General features: G+C 54.4%; 1 protein-coding gene across 1 annotated transcript in view; it reads right to left on the bottom strand.

The window, feature by feature from the left end:
- The window catches only part of ASTN2 (astrotactin 2), a 373,499-nt gene that overhangs the window by 240,975 nt on the left and 111,748 nt on the right, over positions 1-20,776 (bottom strand). The window contains 2 exon segments of the mRNA XM_054220714.1: positions 5,094-5,201; positions 13,307-13,456. Of these exon segments, the coding sequence (XP_054076689.1) occupies positions 5,094-5,201; positions 13,307-13,456 (258 nt within the window).

The following is a 20,776-nucleotide window of genomic DNA, read 5'->3' as shown; positions in this document are numbered from 1 at the left end:
TGGGATGGGGAGGTACCACCTGAACGAAAGCAATGCAGGAAAACAGGGTGGGATGTATTTCCCCCTTCCTCTTTTAGCAGGCAGCAGTAGAGGCGATGCTGAGAGGGGTGAAGTGATCCCAGACCCGAGCGTGGAGCAGCAGGCTCCGGGTGGTCCGGCTCGGGCTGAAGCAGTTGCCAGAGGCTGGCTGAAGAGCAGCATCCAGCCGAGGACGCTGGATGAGAGATCCCAGCTGGGTCACGGTGCTGGGCGCCTTCCAGCACATCTCAACCATCGCTGTACCAACAGCATCACCTCGGGATTGCACCCAGCGCTCCGCTGTGTATCCAGGTTTCCAGCAGCTCTCTGTACCTGACCTTTCCCACTGATGGGGGGAGTGAGACCAGCCCCAGCCCCAGCGGCTCAGACACAAGATCCCGGCAGGTCCCAGGGGCTCAGCCAACGGCTGGCTGCAGGAGGGGCCAGGGGCTCTCCGGCCCCCAAGACACATGGGGTTGGGATGCTCAGCCCCTCGCAGGGTCTCTGCACGATGCCCTCCCTTTCCCTGCCTCAGTTTCCCCTACCCCAGCCTTCTGCGCAGCATTTCCCTGCAGACCTGACGCGAGGCTGATTTACTCTTCGCTTACCCCTTAGAAACCTTCTCCTAGAAGAGGCTTTGAAAGAGCAGGACTGTTTCTGCGTTACAGAGGAGCTGCTCCGGGAGCTGAGGAAGCAGATGGAGGTGGGGGGAAGCTTGCTTATGTCTTCCCCCCTCCCCACCAGTGAGTCAGGGGGGGCTCATTACACTCACTGCAGCCTTGACGAGCCCAGCAGCGTTGGGGGCCAGCCCACCACTGCAGGGAGCCTGGTACGGCCTTGGAGTTACGATGCTGCTTCTTTTCCTCCCCCCCCCATCTTTCTCTATTGAAACGGCCATGGGGCAGGCTCTGCGTGCGACCTGTGGAGCTCAGGGATGCGAATTCAGACCCAGAGCTGAATATATTTTGCTGGGCAGGAGGCAAGCACCCCACCACCACCCCCCGGGACAAGAGGGATGGAGCAGGAGGGATGCACCGTGCCAGCAGGGTTTGTGTACCTCGTGGCTCTGCACCCCCAGTTTGGGGGGGTTTTTCCACTATTAATATTTTCCTCTGGAACTCAGAGAGGGACCTGACCGAACACATCCCACGCTGCTCAGGAGAAGAGAGGAAACTGAGTAACGATCAAAGCTTGATATCGCCCGTGATGGGCAGCTGGGGAGGTGGATTAGCATCTCTGCAATACCGGCAGGTTCTCTCTCGTGGAGACTTTCAGCGCTGGTGAAAGGCGCAATGGCTGACAGCCCTGGAGACAGGAGCCATCCTCGTACCACAGCTGGCACAGGAGGAGGTTCCTGCACTTGTGTGGGAAAGGGAAAGAGAAGAGCCACCCCCCAACCCCAGCAAGCAGAGCCCTGGAGTGCACAAACCTGTTGTGAAATGGTTGTGAGAAAATCTCGTTTCTGGAGAATCCGGTGGAGTCAGTCCTGAGGGCAGCAGGAAGGAGCAAACCAGCTCCAGAAAAGTCCCGGCCCCAGCTGAGGGTCCCTGCAGCCTCCCAGCGCGGAGCTCCGCGGGGCCTGACAGCCTCTCTCAGGACTTGTTTCACTTGGAAAAGTGAGACGTTAAGTCCAAATTCCAGCTCCCTTAGGAGCGGAGAAGTGGAGAGCTGGAGTAGGCACCAGGTGAAGACAAGGGATGCCTTGCTGAAGATGGGTATGAACAGAGAGCTCTGGGCACCAGCCAGCTCCCCAGGGACACCCGTGACCTGTATGGCCTCTCCCAGCTCAAATCCCACAGATGGGGCTGAGCCCAACAGCAGACGAGGACCAAGGCTCCGTGGGAAAGCCTCCTCTGCGTTATTTCTTACACTCTTCCCCGCCTCTAACTTCTCTGGAGACTTTCCAAAGACAGGGGAACGTAAAGCGCAAGGGGATCTCACAGACCTAGAAGCTGGGAAGATGCGTGGTGCGGCGTGCTGGGACGACAGAAGGCGATGCTTCGGCCATCCCTGCCTTTGTGCCTGGACAATTCAGATTTACTTCTCCATTTATTCCAGCATCGAAAAGCAGATATCGGGTTTTCAACAGGTCTGCTGCTCCTGAGCTACCAGAACAAGCTCTCCCTCGCTCGATATTTACCTATGGGAATGCCCCTCTAATATACCCTGCCAAGGCACTATGAAATCCACAGTTTTTCTTCTCCAGGAGACACACAAAGCCCACAACCACTTAACCTGCTGGCTTCAACAAAGCTTGAAGTAACCGAACCTACACGCCACTTAAGTGGAAACTTCCCATCGCACCGGCTGGGATCAATGCCTTGACAGTATCAGTAATTAGGCTCAATCCTGCAAAACCTAATCTGAGGAGAGAAACCCCAAGGAATCTCTCTCCTTGGACCTAATAACTATTTCACGGCACCTGCAATGACACGCAACCATGGCAAAATCGATACGGGAACATCATTGTAAGAATTAACCATGTCCGACGACGCATCCGTCTCTATTAGAGTTATGATCTCGTCCAATTATGGATCTTTGCTGAACTTGTAATTATGAGTTTGGTACTGTGACTTCCCACTAAGCTATTGCTTTCCTTCCACAAGGGAGAGAAGAGTCAATGAAAGGATAATGGAAAATTCCTTTCAAGGACGCCGCGATGGCAAAATTTAGCTAGACAGGAGGGGAAATACAATGGGGACTTTATGCAAGACGATTCCCTCGGTTGGCCACCACCGAAGAGGAACAAACCAGGTTCTCACAGCATCACTCAAACGCTAACGCAGATCTAACAGCCAGCTCTGTGCAACCGCGCGAGACAGCTCTTCCTCCCGAATTCCCTTCAAACCCAGCCATCAAAGCTGCCCAGGTGAACAACAGCTTATTCAAAGGAAAATAAAGAAATTCTTCCCATTTATCTATTCCTTTATATTTGCCCTACAAGGAAGCTTAAACAAACAACCCAAAGCCAATGCGTATGTCAATAAGAGTATCTTTGTACCCGGCATCCAGCAGGAGCGTGTTTCGAGAGACTGACAGAGCACTTGACCTCATGGGGAATGGCGTCGAGGCACGGGGAAAGCAAAGATTTATCTGAGATTTATCTGCTTTTCATTAAAACACAGGTTTCCACAGCTCACTCGCACGCCCTCTCCCCCTTCCTTTGCGGCAGCTGAAAAAAACCCCAACCTTCAGTGACTTTTCCAAAGCGCCCAAGGACTTTCACACCCAGCCCAGTATTTCAGAATAACTCATTGAAAAAAAATTACTTTAGCACTTGGGAAATTTTCCCCCTGCACCAGCGACTTTTTGGGACCATTTCTTTTTCTCCTGTTTGCAACACAACCAAGTTCTTCCTTCCCTTCCAAAGCAAACATCGCACATCGTTTTTCCCTTAACGCAGCTACGTTTGTACTGCAACAGGTAACTTTTAACTCACGAACTCTCTCCCCGCTTTTCATCAAAAGCCCATTTTAAACTCAGTGAGAATTTCTTATGGTTCTGAAACACGTGGAAGAGAAAAAGAAATAAAAAAAATAATAAAAATTTGAATGTCCTGCCTTCCAGCAGGAACGAACACAATACACCCCCTGTGCTTGCGTGTGTTTATTCCCATGCGCGGCCGTCAAGCTGATGGGAGGCGTTGAGGCAATTTCACATCCAAATAAACACGTTGCGAGCATTTATCGGAATGCCTGACCATTGAAACTAATGGGGCCGCCTTTGCTGGGGTGGGCGCAGGCATCTATCTGGCGTGCTGCGCTCTGCCGGCGCCCGGCTTCGTTCAGAAAACAAACGGAGGGAGCAGACCCACGCTGCAAGTTTTAAATTGCTTCCCAACGTAGCTCTTTCCTGACAGCGATTTTTCAAACCGCAGCAGCAGCGGCAAGGCTCGCCCTGCCCTGTCCTCCGCCAAAAAGCTCGGTCCGAGGGTCCCGAACAAGCGAGCGGAGGAAAACGCGGACACTGATTTCAAACTGCAGATGATATTTCAGTTTCTCGGCTCCTCTAACTCACAAAAAAAAAAGAAAAAAAAAAAAGCCTGAAGGGACTCCGGTCTACAAATCCCTGCCCCAGCCCTCATTTTGAATTTGTTCCTTTTAATTGCCTCTGTGCCGAGAGGAAGGCTGGGAAATTTCCGCCCGGCAGATGCTTTGCTTGGGAAATAAAGGGCAGAAAACAGGAGTTTGGAGTGAGGCACTGCCAAGGTGACAATCCCCACCAGCTGCACTGGCACCAGGCTGATGATGGACACGGTCACCACCCGCTGGTGCAGCTTTAGGGAAGCGCCAGGGCACGTGTAATGTAACGGATAATAGAAACCATCAGAGAAACCCAGAACGTCAGCAACATCAGTAGGAACTGCTATTTACGGCTCCTGCGTAGTGCTGCATCACACCAAGAGCATATCTGGGGATGTCCTTATCCCTATGGACTGGTATTCATAGAATCACAGAATAGTTCAAGTTGGAAGGGACCGTGAAGATCATCCAGTGCCACCCCCTGCCCTGGGCAGGGACACCTCCCACCAGCCCAGGTCGCTCCAAGCCCCGTCCAACCTGGCCTTGAACCCCTCCAGGGATGGGGCAGCCACAGCTTCTCTGGGCAACCTGGGCCAGGGGCTCACCACCCTCAGGGTGAACAATTTCTTCCTCAGATCTCATCTAAATCTCCCCTCTTTGAGTTTAAAACCGTTCCCCCTTGTCCCATGGCTCCCCTCCCTGATCCAGAGTCCCTCCCCAGCTTTCCTGGAGCCCCTTTAGGGACTGGAGGGGGCTCTAAGGTCTCCCCGGAGTCTTCCCTTCTCCAGGCTGAACCCCCCCAGCTCTCTCAGCCTGTCCTCACAGCAGAGGGGCTCCAGCCCTCCCAGCATCTCCGGGGCCTCCTCTGGACCCATTCCAACAGGTCCGTGTCCTTCTTGTGCTGAGGACTCCAGAGCCACACACGGTATTGCGGTCCTTCATAGACTCATGCAGTATCAGAGAGCATCACCCACAGAAACGTCATGGTGCTCAACCATGTTTTTCCCTCTTACACCCATGTGCACCACCCCCAGCGCCTCTATCATTTTGTACCTTTGCTTCGCCTCCGGCTCCGGTACTGCTCCGTGTAGAAGGTTAGCTGGGTTTCATCATCCGCCTCCGAGCCAGAGTTGCCTTTGGCACGTCCAAACCCGATCCCACCTGCAAGCAACAGAGGGGAGAAAATCAGCCCTGTCAGCGGGGCTGGACGGCAGCAGCGGGGAGAGCCTCGGCAGAGCTGCCGGGTTTGTCCGGCATCCACCATTCCCGGCCCAGGTGCTCTGCTCGGGGTCACCAAAAACAACCAGGGACTTTTGCCCATTTACAATTTCACTGGTTTCTTATTGTCAAGAATCAAGACTCCATGGTGCCAATTACGATGTGAATGTAAAATGCTTTCTACCCCCAGGAATAGATTTTACAAATGTATCGCTATGTATTTACAAAGAAAACCTCTCAACGTAGAAGCTGCTCTCCCCAAGGACACCTACACGGTGACGTACAGTGAATTTTAGGTGTCTGCGTCAAAGCTAACCCGGCAGAGCTAAGCAGCGTCGGGGGGAATACAGCACTTGGGGGGCCCCCGCTGCACGGTGAGGGTCTGGCATCCCTCCCTCAGCACCCGCTTTGGCCCATCTGGCTCCAGCAGCTCGCCGTGATGGCCAGCAGCTCCCGTCCCTTGCCCACAGCGTGGCAAGGAGCTGAGCTGGCTCCTGGTTTACTCGGCATCTCCCTCCTGGAGACGGAGCCGGCGCAGGATGCTGGAAAAACCCATGTCTCTTCGGCTGCTGGACCCACCAAGGAGCGACGGATGCTTAAAAAGCGACACAGACTCTTAACTGGCAGAAGTCCTTCAATCCTCGCTGAGCTTAAAGCAAAGAGGCCTCTGGGGGTTGACAGTGGCCCTTTAAACTGCCATTAAAATATTTTACTGTTTTTAAAAAATCCTTTATTCTAGGCAGAAGCACAATTTCCTCACTTCTTGGCAGGAGAACAGAAAACGAGCAGTGCCTTCTGCCCTCTGAAATCCTTAATCACCGCACTGAGAGGTGGCTGGCGGGAGCCAGGGGGGACACCGGGAGCTCGGCACGTGGCTCCTGCCCCCTCCGTGCCCTGACCTGGCCACACAGTGCCCTCGGGGGGGGGGCTGTACGGGGGGGTAAGGAAGAGGCTCCGCCAGCTCTTTTCCTCCTGAAAGCGGCAGGAGGAGTCAGTGCTTGCACACAACGGCATTTAGTGCCAGGACATGGTGTCTGGGGGGTTTATAGACCCCAAACCGTAACCCACCTTCAGAGCCATCACAGCGATACTTCAGGATACACCCGCACCCAGCGACCGGGGTTTTGAAGGGCACAGCGGAGCGGTAAAACCCATCAGGCTTATTCACATCAGCAAGGAAAATCTTAATTAACCTGGGCTTTTAATGCAGACCCTTGGGCAACCGGCCAGGGCTGCGGCTCTGCCGCCCGTCCCCACTGCCATGGGCAAACAGACACCATTACGGGAGGTTTTCCCCCCGCCGGAACTCTTCTCCTCCGCCTGGGAGAGGGACCTGGACGCTGCCTGCACAGGCAGGACATGGCATGTCCCTCTGCCATCATCCCATGAGCCAGACACAGTCCCTTTCGGGCAGGGAGATGGCTGGGGGTGGGCAGAGGCAGCAATCTCTGATGCTTGCTCCACTCTTGTACCCCATTGACATGACCAGGCAGCCAGTGCAGGCAGCGGACAGGCAGCAGGCAGGCGGCGGACAGGGAGCGCAGGCGGCGGACAGGGAGCGCAGGCGGCGGACAGGGAGCGCAGGCAGCAGCCACTCCACCAGCCCCCGTCCCAGCCCCCCTCCGGCCGCTCCGTGTTTGTTTGCCGGCTGCGCCTCCGTGATGGATGGCGCTGACATGTTAAATTACTCAGGCTGGATGTCTTCGGAGAGCTGGTGACAGCGATATTGCATTTTCTGATTACCCAGCACTGCGCAGGATGTATAAATACAGGAGTCGGGAGACCCGGCGCAGGTCCCCAGCGCGCAGCGGAAACGTCTCCTCTGACCCAACACGCAGTGGCAGAGGTCAGCTCGGAAACACGAGCTTAGGGCAGAGAAACGGCAGCAAGGGATGCACTTCTACCCCTTCACGCTATCAAGGATGCTGGAACACATCTTGGCGGTGGGTTTGGGGGTCCCAGAGCCCAGTCGAGGCAGCAGGAGCGCTGATCCTGAACTGATCCCGCTGTGAATCTGATTTCATCTTTAACGGGTCCCAAAATCTTCCTGAAGCATCCCTATGAGATGGTTCGCACTTGGGGCAATACCTCCTGGACCAGCTCCACCTCGGTGACAGGCTGCTGATCTGGACACAGGGCTGAGGATGATCAGGTCGGGGCCGAGGATGATCAGGACGGGGCCGAGGATGCCCAGGATCAGGCGGAGGATGATAAGGACGAGGCCGAGGATGCTCAGGACGGGGCCGAGGATGATAAGGATGAGGCCGAGGATGCTCAGGATCAGGTGGAGGATGATAAGGATGGGGCCGAGGATGCCCACAGCAGAGCATCCCCATGCAGCCGCTGATGGGTACGAAACAGGGAGAGCACCCAACTAAAGCCAACCAGCCCTGCCTGCCCAGCACGCCTTTTCTCTTTTAAAAAGAGAGAGAAAAAACCACCAAGTAACAGGAAAAAAAACAAAAAAAAAAGAAAAAAAAGAGGAAAAAAAAAATAAAAGATCCTCAAAAAGATCCCAATCACCAGGACCGATCACAAAGCAGAATAAGATGCTTCAAAAGAGAGACAAACAGCAGCTTCGCCCCGCTGGGTCCCCGTAACCCACCGGCATCTCTCTGCAGCGGTTCCCCCCGGGGAGCTACATCCCCTTTACACCCACTTTACTCCTGTTATTTAGATTTGAGGAAAAAACAAAGCTCGCCCGTCCCCGTCCCCCCCCCTCCCTCCTCCCCGCCTCCTGCCCCAACGCCTGGGGACCAGGCGTTGGGGCAGGAGGTGGGGAGGAGGGCGGGGGGGGGGGACGGGCAAGGAGGGGGAGCTCAAAAAAGATGCTTTCGCCTCTAATCCTGTTTGGAGATTTACAAACTCGTTAATCCCTTCAAATAGATCGCAAGCCGGGGCAGGGCGTTTGTTTGGAAGCTCCCCCCCCCCAGCTTTAATTTAGCAGGGTGCCAAGGCAAACACCTCTCATTAGGGCGTAATTAAAGCCGGTGGTTGTCCAAGGGGGACACCGAGGAAATAAAAACTCCGTGATTAGAGGCTCCACCATCCCTAAAGACTTTCTGCTAGCTAAAGCCACGTGTGGTTTGTTGTTTGTTTTGTTTTTTTTTTAAAGGTGCGTTTTTGTCATTAAAAAGGGAAAAAAAAAAAAATAAAAAGCAAACCTGACATTTTAAATCCCTTCCCCAAAGCCAGGAGGTTACAGAGCATCTCAGGCAAACAACTGTGGATGCAAAAAGGATCAAAGCTGAGTTAAAAATAAAGAAATAAGTAACAGGAGCTATTTGGGTAACTCCTGTTTGAGGCCACCTTGACCTCAGATACTTAATCCCTCACAAGCTGCATGTTATAATAGAAATAAAAGCTCATTTTGTCCCCAAAACTGTCACACTGTGTGACACCTGTGCCTGCGCATCCCCCTGCCCGCACCCACAGCCCCACTGCCAAATGCCAAAGGATTGTCTACATCCCTCCCCCTCCAGAAAAAGGGCCAAACCCTGCACACCCCGCGGCGTTCAAAGACCCACGACCTCCCCGCTCGACCGCGTTCGCTTCGCTCCAACCTCCACGGGACGCCTGCCCCGTGCAACGCAGCCTCCCGGGCGCTCAGCAAGCCCCGCTGCTCCCAGCCTTCCCAGTAAAAACCAGGTGAGGAGCCCCCTTCCCCACCTCCCCAGCATCGCGGCGAGGCTCCTGCACCGAGGGCTGGCAGGGCTATACAATTAGCTAAATGGACATTTTCACTTTAATTAATTTACCCCAACTGAAAAACCAAGTGCGGCCAGAGAAAGGTAAATTAGAAGCAATTTTAGAGAAGGAAAAAAAAAAAAACAAAAAAACAAAAAAACAAACAGGCAAACATTTTCTTTTGAAATGTATCCAGTCAATGCACACAAAAAGAAAAAGAAAAAAAGCACTTTAAAAGATGACGTGCTCTGCTCTAGTTTGTCATTGCAGCAGGGGGACGCACGCACGCACACGGGCTTCAGCTGATGAAAATTCTTCCTCCTCGTTGATCTTCCCTTTTCCTTCTGGCTGTGCCCAAAAAAACCACACTGGTAGAACAACCAGGTGACGGCCCCACGGCTTCCACTGTGGAAAACTGGGATCCCCGTGATCTCAGACTGCAGCCTTCGCGCAGCTGGGAAGGGTTTTCCTTTCACTGGGGAGCGACTCAGGGAGCTGGACTTGATGCTTTGACTCGGATGAGGTGAGAGGTCCCAGCTAAACCCCAAAATTGCCTCACCAACAAAATGTGATGATCCGAGGGCACCGTGGGACAGAGGGTTCTCCTCCCTGGGGTAACTTTGGATGACTTATGGCACAGCCAAGACCTCTAAAGCACAAGCAGCCGCGGCCCTGACAAATAGCGCATCCCGTCTCAGGCAGAAGGATCTATTAATTGCTTATTTCTTCTCAAAGCCAGGGTGCTTTTAAAGGCCTGCCCCAGGAGAGGGCACCAGACCCCCTCTCTGCGCAAACCGGCCTCCCCCAAGGCCACCTCCTGTCCCGCACCCCCAACAACTCCCCCAGCCCCTGGGGCGGGTGCAGGGTGGTCCAGCGGCCAAAGCCGCATCCCTCCATCCCTGCATCGCTCAGGGCATCGCTTCCCAGTTTAAGCCCCGCTCCAATGCAGCCGGGTTGGGATGCTCCGGGTACCAGCCTGGCTCCTTTTTGGGAACCAGTAAATCCAGCAGCATCCTTCCCTCCAGCGCTGCCAGCCCTCAGAGGAGACATCCTCCTTCCAGCCCCCGCCCTCCTGCACCTCGGCTCTTATCATCCTCACTCTCCTTTTATTATTTATAAACTCTAAATGCACTTCACTCGATAAAAGTGTTTGGGGAGAAAGTTTATATGAAAAAGGCATTAGGCAAAATAAAGCTATATGGTACTGTAAATGGAGAGGGTGGTGTGTTTTGTTTGTTGTTTTTTCTTTTTTTTTAAAGTCGATCTTCTCAGCAAAATATGACCTTTTCCCAGAGCTGTTAGAAACACTTAGCGCAGAATCAGATTTAATGACAAGCAATAGGCAGCAGTTTAAATGCACTTAGTGCAGGGAAGCCAAGCAAGGAAAAGCTCATCCCAGATTTGTTTTTGCCGGGCTGGGGCAGAGGGCTGTTTGTTTTCTGGGTTGGTTTATCCCACCCTTCTGCAGAAGCAGCTCTCGGGAGCCCTCTCCGAGCCCTTCCGTAAAGGAGGAAATCCTGTTGCTGTGCACGGCTCCTGCAGGGAGAGCGCTCCAGCTGCAGGGCTCTGATGAGGTTAAGCATTAATTAAATCGAACCGCGAGAAAATAATTACACACATGCATCCGTCAGGCTGACTTGTCACTACCCAGTAACAAAGCTGGACGCAAACTCCATCAGTGGAACTGTCACACGGCTGTTAGGAGGAAATAAATGCATCCCAAACGGACAATTTCATTTAGGGGGAGGAGAGAAGAAAAAAAAAAAAAAGAAAAAAAAAACCGACCCACGGATTGCAAAGGACTAATGAGGCGAAGGGTTCGTGTTTGCAATTGGATGTAAAATGCAAACATCGTGAGTTGTGATATCATCGTTTAACCTTAATGTCTGATAGCTCGCCTGCCAGAGGGACAATTAACCACAGGCTCTAAAAACAAAACCCCCAGCACGGGAGAGGCACGGGGAAAGCTGTGGGTACAGCCTCCAGAGCCCGGCCACAGCTTTCACAAGTGAAGAGAAATTTAAATTAAAAGGAAAAGAGGACGGGATGGGGCTCTGGGGAGTGAGATCTCCACTGGAGATGCTGGAACTGGCTTGCTTTTTGGGGCTGCTCACTCACTTCTGACGCTTGAGACCTTAAAATCTCTTTTTTAGGGTGTGCTGGTGAGGGCTCCCATAGGTGGAGATGCTCAAAGTCACAGTCCCGTCCTGAACCCCTGCGGTACGTTATGCCTTGGGCAATTAAGGGCAGAACCAGCTCCCCACTGTCACCGACAGCACACGCAACCGATGGGAACAGAGACCGAGGAAACCTCAGCAGGTTGGGCACCGACATCCCCATCCTGCCCCGGTGCAGACAAGGGAAGAGCCATGGCAGCACCTTCCCAGCTAACCCGAATCCTTCCCTTCCTGCCACCCTCTTCCTTTCTGCTGGAGCTCACCCAGCGCACCAGGAGACAGCCAGAGAGCGACCGGCACGGCGGGGTAGGGCTGTGGCCAGGCAGCTGGGCATGCTCTGGCTCCCGGGGTGTCCCTTCCCCACCGGGAAGGGCATAAGAGCCCTCAGGGAGACAATTTGTTTTCTCCAACGTGGGTCTGGCCGAGCCTGCTGTTGGGGACCTGCTGGACAGCCTGCTTCAACTGCGAATGGCTGAGCATTGCCTGGGCGGTGGTGGATGGAGGGACGGAGGGATGATGGGGAGATGATGATGGGGAGACGGAGGGTGACCTCGCCAAGCACCACGAGTGGGTTGCATGGCAGTTGGAGGGGACATTCAGCTCCCCATCCCAAGCAGAGATACTGGGCACGAGCCAGTCTCCAACCCTCATAGGGAGGAAACACAAGTTTGGGCAGAAATGGAGGGCAACGAAGGACTCTGGTGATGTCCTGATATCACTGACTGTGGCCGTAGCCGCTGACGGGCAGAGGGACCAGGGGTCAGCGGTCGTGGAGAAGACCTCCTGCTGCCTTGGAGCACGGATGGGGATTTGTGGGGAGGCAGGGGAGCTCCAGCCCGGGGACGGTGGGAGACGGAGGGTGCATGTCCCCAGAGACGGGGGACAAGCCAGGCTGGCTCGCGGCCACACTCTGCTCCCAGCAGCGGGGGGCTCTGCCTGCAGCTGGGCACCGCGTCCCCTCCTAAGCTCAGCTGCGAGGATTCATCGACTTGCTCCATTAGTGACCAAAAGCCCTCTTGCCTTCAGGCAGTTTAAAAGTGAAATAAAAACCAAAAAAAAAAAAATGAGGCTAGAGCAAGGACTCAGGGAAACTGCACCAGACAGTCACTGTGGACCCCAAAACACCCACACTCACGCACGCTAAAATACAGATATATGTATTTGAATAACTACTAAAAAACAAACCAAATAATTTAAACCAGTTAAAGAGTCAGAACATTTTCTTCACACTAAGTGAATAATTTATGGGCAGAGCTATAATAAAAAAAAAAAAAAAAGCTCTCTCCAGGCCTGTGTTGCAGGAAAATGTATCCAGAATAGAAGATCACATTTCAGACTCATAAATAAATGAAAAACAAAACCAACAGTAAACAAAGAAAAGTATTTTCTGCCCAGTTTCCGACACTGCCACTGAGACCCGCAGTGCGTGGGGCAGACCATGGCCAAGGGACCCCCCTGCCCGTCATCCCTAGAGGGACCTTGATGCCTCCTCCTCTTCCTCCTCAGCTGGAAACCTGCACCCAAACCCTCGGCACTCACCACTTAACCCACGGCCATTACCGTTTTAAGCACCGCTAGCAACAGAAGGAGGCAATCTCCCTTGCTAAGAGGCAACACAAGGACCAAATCTTGCTCATGGGGCTGTTCCAGCCAACCTCCTGCTCTTGCTCCAGCCTAGCTGGCAATGGCTATCAAGGCTACCACTAAAACTCAGCAGCCCCCAGCACACTTTTGCACAGTGCAGCCTTTAGAGCCATGAACGCTGCTCCCACCCTCCACGTGGCCCCTAAAAAGATAGTCCAAAAACCCCAAGAACCAGGAAAGTGCAACGAAGAGAGGTCCCAGTGATGCGAGCTACAGACAAAGTGAACTTCACCCCTTCCTCCAAAAGAAAAATTTACCAAGAAACTGTATTTCACTCCTACCAAACCTCAGTTAGCCGGGGCAGTTGGCAGGGACTGTAGACCTGAATAAATCCCGGGGGGGGGACGTGAGGTGACACCACTCCCAAGCACCTCCACCAGACCACTCAGAAGATGCTGGTGTGGGGTCACGGAGGAGATCTGGGGTTCCCCACGCGCAGCAGCAAGGGTGAGGAGCTCCTGCCTTCCTCCCCAGCCCATCTCTTTTGGCTGTGGCCAAACCCAGGACATAGAGGAGCAGTCGGTGACGGTGGCAGCCTACCTCGGGGCCGACTCCGGCGTTTCCGTCTCCCCATGGACGTGCTGCGCAGCGCGGGCTGGAGCTGCCCGATCTCAATAGGCGTGTTGGTGCGAAAGCTCTCCTTGAACTTCTGCATCAGGGACTCCACCGTCTCCTGCGTCACCTCGGGAGCTGCAACACCGGCAAAGGGACTGCTGTTAATGAACGACCGGGCCACCATGTCCCCACTGCCCGTACAACCCCTTCCTCGTGGAGGACAGCGTGAGCCGGAGCAGAGTCCTGGGGGCAGGACCTCTGCCTTGACCTGCTGAAGTCACCCACGGGGACCCATCCAGCGCGTTCCAAGTCTTAGCAAAACCACAGAAACTAGAAAATTGTGAGTTTATGGAAATTGCATTTTTCACGCTGCTTTCCAGCATTTTGGATTATTCCTCGCCTCTTCCCCCAGGTGCACGCAGGGCAATTGGAAGCATCGTGCCCTTATCCAAGTTACAGCCTGAAGGATTCCAAACACAAAGGCACCCCCCGAGCACTGAGATGGCTTCGGGTTGGGTTTAATTCTGCCCTGGGAGCTTGGAGTCGAACCCCAGGCTTGGCAGCCTTTTGAGGTGGTCAGGTACTCCCCAGTAGGCCAGTTTGGGATTACGGAGCGATGGCCAAGGCTGGGGTGGGAGCCGGGAGAACGATGTAGAGCCAGTGCAGGCATGGCCCGAGCTGCAGCAGGAATCCCTGGGGTATTCCAGGGGCCGCGGTCCCAGGCTGGGCAGCAGCACCCGAGCTCAGGAAACAGCTTGCTGTGACGCCCCACCGCACGTCACAGCTTGCTGACATTTAAACAGCTCCTCTCCTTTGCTCTCACACACTCCCTACCCAGAAATGCTAAAAAAAAAAAAAAAAAAAAAGAAAAAAGCCTCAGAATTGTCCTACAAAACTCGCCACCCACCCGCACAACGGGCGGCTATGGGAAATCATGAATCCACTCGCAAAGAGCGAAGATGAAATTCAGGATCAAAAGGTTTGTCCTCCTGCAGGCCACAGAGGTCTCCCAGGTTTAACAAACGGTTTGGCCTCTGTCAGCTCCTTCAATAAACTCATTAGCCGAACATAACCTCTGTCCTGTCTCCGTTTCGAGCGTCACCAAGTCCCTCTGCCCAGCTCCCAGAGCTCCCCTGCCCACGGCGTGCTCCGTGCTGGCAGGGATCACAGGGATCACTGGCCCTGTAGCCACCCCACATCCCACTCGGATATGGGATGAGCGAGTGCCTTGGAGCTCCCCAGCCTGCCGGGAGATACAGAGGATGCATCACCCACCGCATCTCCCGGGTCCAGAGACACATCAGCTCCGTGTGGAGCTCCCCGGGCACCCGGCGAGCACAGGGCACGTAACTGCTCCAGAGCACAGACTCCAATTCCCTTCGCAGCATGTGGCAGGGTCTGGTTTAGTGCAAAATAAGAAGGCGGCCATGCAGGACGAGGCATTTGTAACGCTAGACAAGGATTTGACTTAAATGTGTGGAGTCTGCAGCAGACTCCTCCGACAGCCACCCATGCTGCAGGGAGGGGAGAGCCCCCGACCACCCCGTGCCACCAGCCCATGGAGAAGCTCCCTCTTCCTTCTCTGGAGCTGGTCCAGAGACGGGCAACGGAGCTGGTGAGGGGTCTGGAGCACAAGTCTTGTGAGGAGCGGCTGAGGGAGCTGGGGGTGTTCAGCCTGGAGAAGAGGAGGCTGAGGGGAGACCTTCTCGCTCTCTGCAACCCCCTGAAAGGAGGGGGTAGCCAGGGGGGGTCGGTCTCTGCTCCCAAGGAACAGGCGATGGGACAAGAGGAAACGGCCTCAAGTTGTGCCAGGGGAGGTTTAGGATGGATATCAGGGAAAATTTTCACACTGAAAGGGTTATTAAGCACTGGAACAGGCTGCCCAGGGAAGGGGTTGAGGCACCGTCCCTGGAGGTGTTTAACAGACGGGCAGACGTGGTTCTTAGAGATACGGGTTAGCGATGGGTTTTGTCAGAGTTAGGTTGATGGTTGGACTCGATGATCTGAAAGGTCCCTTCCAACCTGGGCCATTCTATGATTCTAAATCCCAAAGGCAATGTCCTCGGCTTCCCCAGGGGCAAGAGGCTCTCGACCACCCCCAGGGTGCATTTCTACTCCCGCAGGCTGCAGAGAAGGTATGGAGATCTGCCGGGGTCATTGGGAGGGGGAATCCTGGAGAAAAGCAGAGCAGCTGCCGTGCCTGCGGGTGCATCGGAAAGGCTCCGGAGAGGATCCATCCACCCAGTACTGCCACATCGGGCGACGGAAAGACGTGGATCAAAACCTCTGCCTGCGTAAGCACCGAAGATGGGAACCATTTCAGGAGAGCTCTAGGGGACCAGCTATGTTACATCTTCCAATTATTCAACCCCAGGCACCACAGATCAAAGGCAGAGCTCCCCAAAGCCCCCTACATTTACGGCAGGCACAGCTGGATCCTGCGGTGTTGGATGCCCCAGCAAGCAGCATCGCAGGGGTAAAAAAAAAATAATGAAGTCAAGAGCAGGGAGAGGTCTCCAAAGGGCATCTAAGTGCCACCTCGGATGCCACACACCCAAGCCCTTCTCTTGCAGGGCTCCTCCGAGGCGTGCAGGAAGGAGGGGAGGGAAGGAGGAAAGGGAAGGATGCTGCAGGAAGGAGGGAAGGGAAGAAGGGAAGGATGCTGTGGGAGGGAAGGATGCTGCGGGAGGGAAGGATGCTGCAGCTCAGCACCCCGCTGCCACGTCTGCAGGGGGAAGCCCGTCCCCGCAGCTCCTTCACCCGGGAGCAAGCGTAGCAGGGCCTCCCTGCGAACAGATGGCAAGTTATGTGAACCTCGGGGCTGTGCGATATATAACGTGTGCAAGGAGAGACGGGAGCTCGGGAACCGCGCGGCTGAGGCTTATTTACCGAAAGGAAGCCAGAAGGAGAGCGCGGGAGGGGGAGGAGGAGAGGGCCATGCCTTCAGCTAGCAACAAAACACGGCGAGGTCGCAGCTCTCTCGTGGTCCCTGCTCGGCTGATGGGAGTAATTAGCACCGCCGTGATCATACCCCATCTGGCCACCGCGCTCGGCACATCCATCCAGAGGCCTCCGCTCGGGCATTCCTCAGTGGAGCAAATACCAAAAGCAGGGGGGAGTGTTACCTTCACGGGGAGAGGGTCCCTGCGGTCACTGGCTATTTGCGATGCCATTACAAATACTTATTCCGGGAATGGGAGCAAAAAGCTGGTGCATCTCAGTGCTTTGCACAGCTCCTGTGCGCCAGCACATCCTTGGCCGCTCCATGCCCCTGAGCTCCGGTGTTTGGAGCAATGGGGGGGGGGGGACGAAGCAGAAAAGAAAAAAGAAAAAACCCTTGTCAACACGATCTCAGGAAGTGGAGTTCGACATGGCCAGCATGGAGAAAACCCTTGTTGACAAATGAAAGGTAGTCGGGCTTCAACTGACTGAGCATCAGGGGCCAAGGATGAAGGGAGGACCCTTCACGCACTGCCAACCATGACAAAGGGAGGGAGGAGAAACCAATGCACTGTAACGTCATGAGACACAGCACTCCCTGAGGCAGCGGGGACCCTGTTGGCTATGGGGGGGTCCACCACATCACAGAATCACGGAATGGTTCGGGTTGGAAGGGACCATAAAGCCCATCCAGTTCCAACCCCCCTGCCCTGGGCAGGGACACCTCCCACCAGCCCAGGTTGCTCCAAGCCCCGTCCAACCTGGCCTTGAACCCCTCCAGGGATGGGGCAGCCACAGCTTCTCTGGGCAACCTGGGCCAGGGGCTCACCGCCCTCACAGCAAAGAATTTCTTCCCAATATCCAATCTAAATCTACCCTCTTTCAGTTTGAAGCTGTTACCCCATGTTCTATCATTACACTCCCTGATAAGGAGTCCCCATCCTTCCTGTAGGCCCGCTTTAGGTACTGGAAGGCCGCTATAAGGCATCCATAAAAGAGAGACAATCCACCGCAACTGCCACCTGGGCTATGCCACCCAGGGATTACCATCGTCAGCCGTCTGAGCCTGGACAGCTAGGGGCAGGAACCCACCACCCACCCAGACCGACGTCTCCATGGGCATCACATAACCGCATGGCAAACACGAGTCCGCACACAGGCACCGCCCTGCCACACATGCACTGCACACATGCCTGGCATTCCTGGCATTCCCATCTTCCACCAAAGTTTTAAAAGAATAGGATGGGAAGAAGTGCTACCATGGGATGGACAATGCCCTTACTAATTTGCTTTAACTTTTGGTCAGGCCTGAAGTGGTCAGGAAGTTGGACTAGATGATTGTTGTAGATCCCTTCCAACTGAACTATTCCACTCTATACCATTCTATTCCACACCATTCCATTCCATTCCACTCCATTCTACATCATTGTATTCCATTCCACACTACACCATTCCGCTCCATTTCATTCTATCATAGAGTCATAGAATGTGTTGGGTTGGAAGGGACCTCTAAAGGCCATCTAGTCCAACCCCCCTGCAGTCAGCAGGGACACCTTCAACTAGATCAGGTTGCTCAGAGCCTCATCCAGCCTGGCCTTGAATGTCTCCAGGGATGGGGCCTCCACCCCCTCTCTGGGCAACCTGGGCCAGTGTCTCACCACCCTCACTGTAAAGAACTTCTTCCTCATGTCTCATCTAAACCTGCCCTGCTCTAGTTTAAACCATTGCCCCTCGTCCGGTCGCTACACGTCCCTGCAAACGGGCCCCCCCAGCTTTCTTGTAGGCCCCCTTCAGGGACTGGAAGGGGCTCTAAGGTCTCCCCGGAGCCTTCTCTTCTCCAGGCTCAACACCCCCAGCTCTCTCAGCCTGTCCTCACAGTAGAGGGGCTCCAGCCCTCAGATCATCTTCGTGGCCCCCTCTGGCCCCGCTCCAACAGGTCCATGTCCCGCTCGTGCTGAGGGCTCCAGAGCTGGACGCAGCACTCCAGGTGGGGTCTCACCAGAGCAGAGTAGAGGGGCAGAATCACCTCTCTGGGTCTGCTGGCCACGCTTCCTTTGATGCAGCCCAGGATGCAATCGGCCTTCTGGGCTGCCAGCGCACATCGTTGGCTCCTGTCCAGCTTTTCATCCACCAGCACCCCCAAGTCCTTCTCTGCAGGGCTGCTCTCCATCACGTCATCCCCCAGCCTGTACTGATAACGAGGATTGATCCGACCCAAGTGTAGGACCTTGCACTTGGCCTTGTTGAACTTTGTAAGGTTTGCTCAAGCCCACCTATATACCCCAGCTCTGCCCTGCAAGACCCGCCTGGGCTGCACATACCAAACAGGGGCTCAGCCGGCGGCTCCGGCACTGCCGCGCTACCCGCAGGCTGCTCCCCTCCCCAGCACGATGCAGCCACATCGTCAGCGCCTCGGCACCGGCTCCTCCCAACGTCGTCCGAACACGACTCAGATTTAGAGGCGATAGGGCTGTCCTCTCCTTGAGTAGAGCTTGCCAAACCGCCTTCTCTCCCATCCCCGGTTTCCAGGAGATAAATCCATCGGGGCTACTGAGCCCACATCTCCGTCACCGCGGTGAGAGTTTCTCCAGCTTGGCAGAGGTGGTGAGATCCACCCCGAGGTTTAGCACGACGCTATGATCTCAATCTCACCCCGTCCCACAGCGAGGGCCTTCGGCAGCGTAACAACCCCACGAACAAGCTGAAGCAGAGGAAGCTCGAGGCTCTTCAGCTTCTGCAAAATCAGCTTCCATCTCCGGCAGCGATTTAAGGACGCAGCTGAAGGTCACCGTACCTTTGTAAAGCACACTACATGTTCCCATCGTACACCTCCCTCCTGTCCACCCCCAGACGCTATTTTGAAAGCGATGTGTTTTCCTTATGGCTCCCCTACTCGCTTGCACATCTCCCACAAAACAATTCATACCAATAGCCTTTCTTTCTTTCTCCCATCCCTTTTGCTGGCACAAATTGCGGGGGGAAAATATGTTGTTTGGCTTAAAAAATTGCAACAACAGAAAAAAAGTCATCAACTGAACAATATGAGTGATGTTTGGGTAAAAATACATTGCAACAGAGATGAGAAGTGACAGCGCTCGTTCTGGTGCTTGCGGGACTCCTGGAGCAGCCAGGAGAGCAGTACCTTTCCCAGACACAAAGCTGGGTATGGGGGGGCTGTTCTGGGGAGATACCAAAACAGGTATCTCACTAGCTTCAGCGGCCAGCAGGGATCCTCCAAAACACAGTCCCAGGCCTGGATCAGCGCAAACACGCACCACCTGTACTTGCAAGACCTACTAGTTGCGTACCTCTACTGGCTACGCTTGGATGGTGCCTCTACCATCCCAGGACATTCCCAAGCGTCCAGCTCAAGGGACAAGGAACTGCAAAACCCCTTTGACTGTGCAACCAGCAGAGGCTGGGAAGCCAGGATGGAGCCAGTGGCAATGGAAGTGCTCCATAGCCCTTGGTAATCAGCCCTCAACCTCGCTGAGATATTTTAGGGTCTCCAGACGTGGCCTTGGAGGATCCCAGTGGAGCAGCTGTAGAACTGCCATCAGCCTAAGCCAATGCTCCTGCTCCCCACCGAGACTCCATATCCACCCAGGACCCAGCAGCCCCATGCGATGCTGCGCTGGATGCCGGTGGGGCAGGGCAAGACCAGCAGCTCTTCTCCAAACCAACCTCAACACCTCGTGGTGTTGCCAGGTGGTTGGGAGAGCTGGACGGCCCCAGGGCTCAGTTTTTCTAGCTCATCAAAACAGAACGGTGAGGCTTAAAGTCTGCAAAGGCGCCAGCTTCCCCGGGTCTCCCTGGCTTTGGCGTTGGGCTTAAAGTTTCAGTCCTTGGAGCCATGACCATCCCTGTCCTCCTCACAAAGCCTCTACGCTCCTACAGCTGCACGGGGAAGACTGGAAAGGCAACAGCAGCTTCTGTTAGAGCTTCCCACACTAAGTATTAAGTAAAACATATTTTTAAAAAATATAGTGTTTTTAAGCATCTAATTTTCCCATCCCTCTCTTTGATTTCTGAGTGTCAGAGGGCAAGTTGTTATTGATTCCTCAATGTTACGAGTGGTTTAAAATGCTCCCAGAGTTTTGGAGAGAGGAGTAACTCACAGAGCAGCTCAAGAGCTGCTCGACTGACTGCGCCGCTTCGTCGGAATCAAAGTGTTTTGCAAGAACACATCAAACTCAATTAAGGAACAAACGGAAAAGTTTGGCTACAATTAGAAGTCAAGGTTAGTGGGGGTTTTACCTCCCAACCTGTGCACACATTCGTAATGGCACCCGTGGCCCACGTGTAGGACGCAGCCCCCTCGTCTGAGATACCAGCTCTTCCCCATGCCCATCGCCTGCCCTCTCACCGACTGCTTCCAGTGGTTTTTCAGATAATCCGCTTTTTCTAGGCACAGGGGAAGGTGCGCTCCTGAGAACGACTGACGCTGGCTCAAGAGGTCTAATGCATCATCACGTCCATAACACACCATGTCAACATCGGGTATGTGTAACACGA

The sequence above is a fragment of the Rissa tridactyla genome, chromosome 14, assembly GCF_028500815.1.
Source record: "Rissa tridactyla isolate bRisTri1 chromosome 14, bRisTri1.patW.cur.20221130, whole genome shotgun sequence".
Taxonomy (NCBI): Eukaryota; Metazoa; Chordata; class Aves; order Charadriiformes; family Laridae; genus Rissa; species Rissa tridactyla.
The sequence above is the reverse complement of the archived record's forward strand: the minus strand, read 5'-3'. Positions and strand labels throughout refer to the sequence as shown.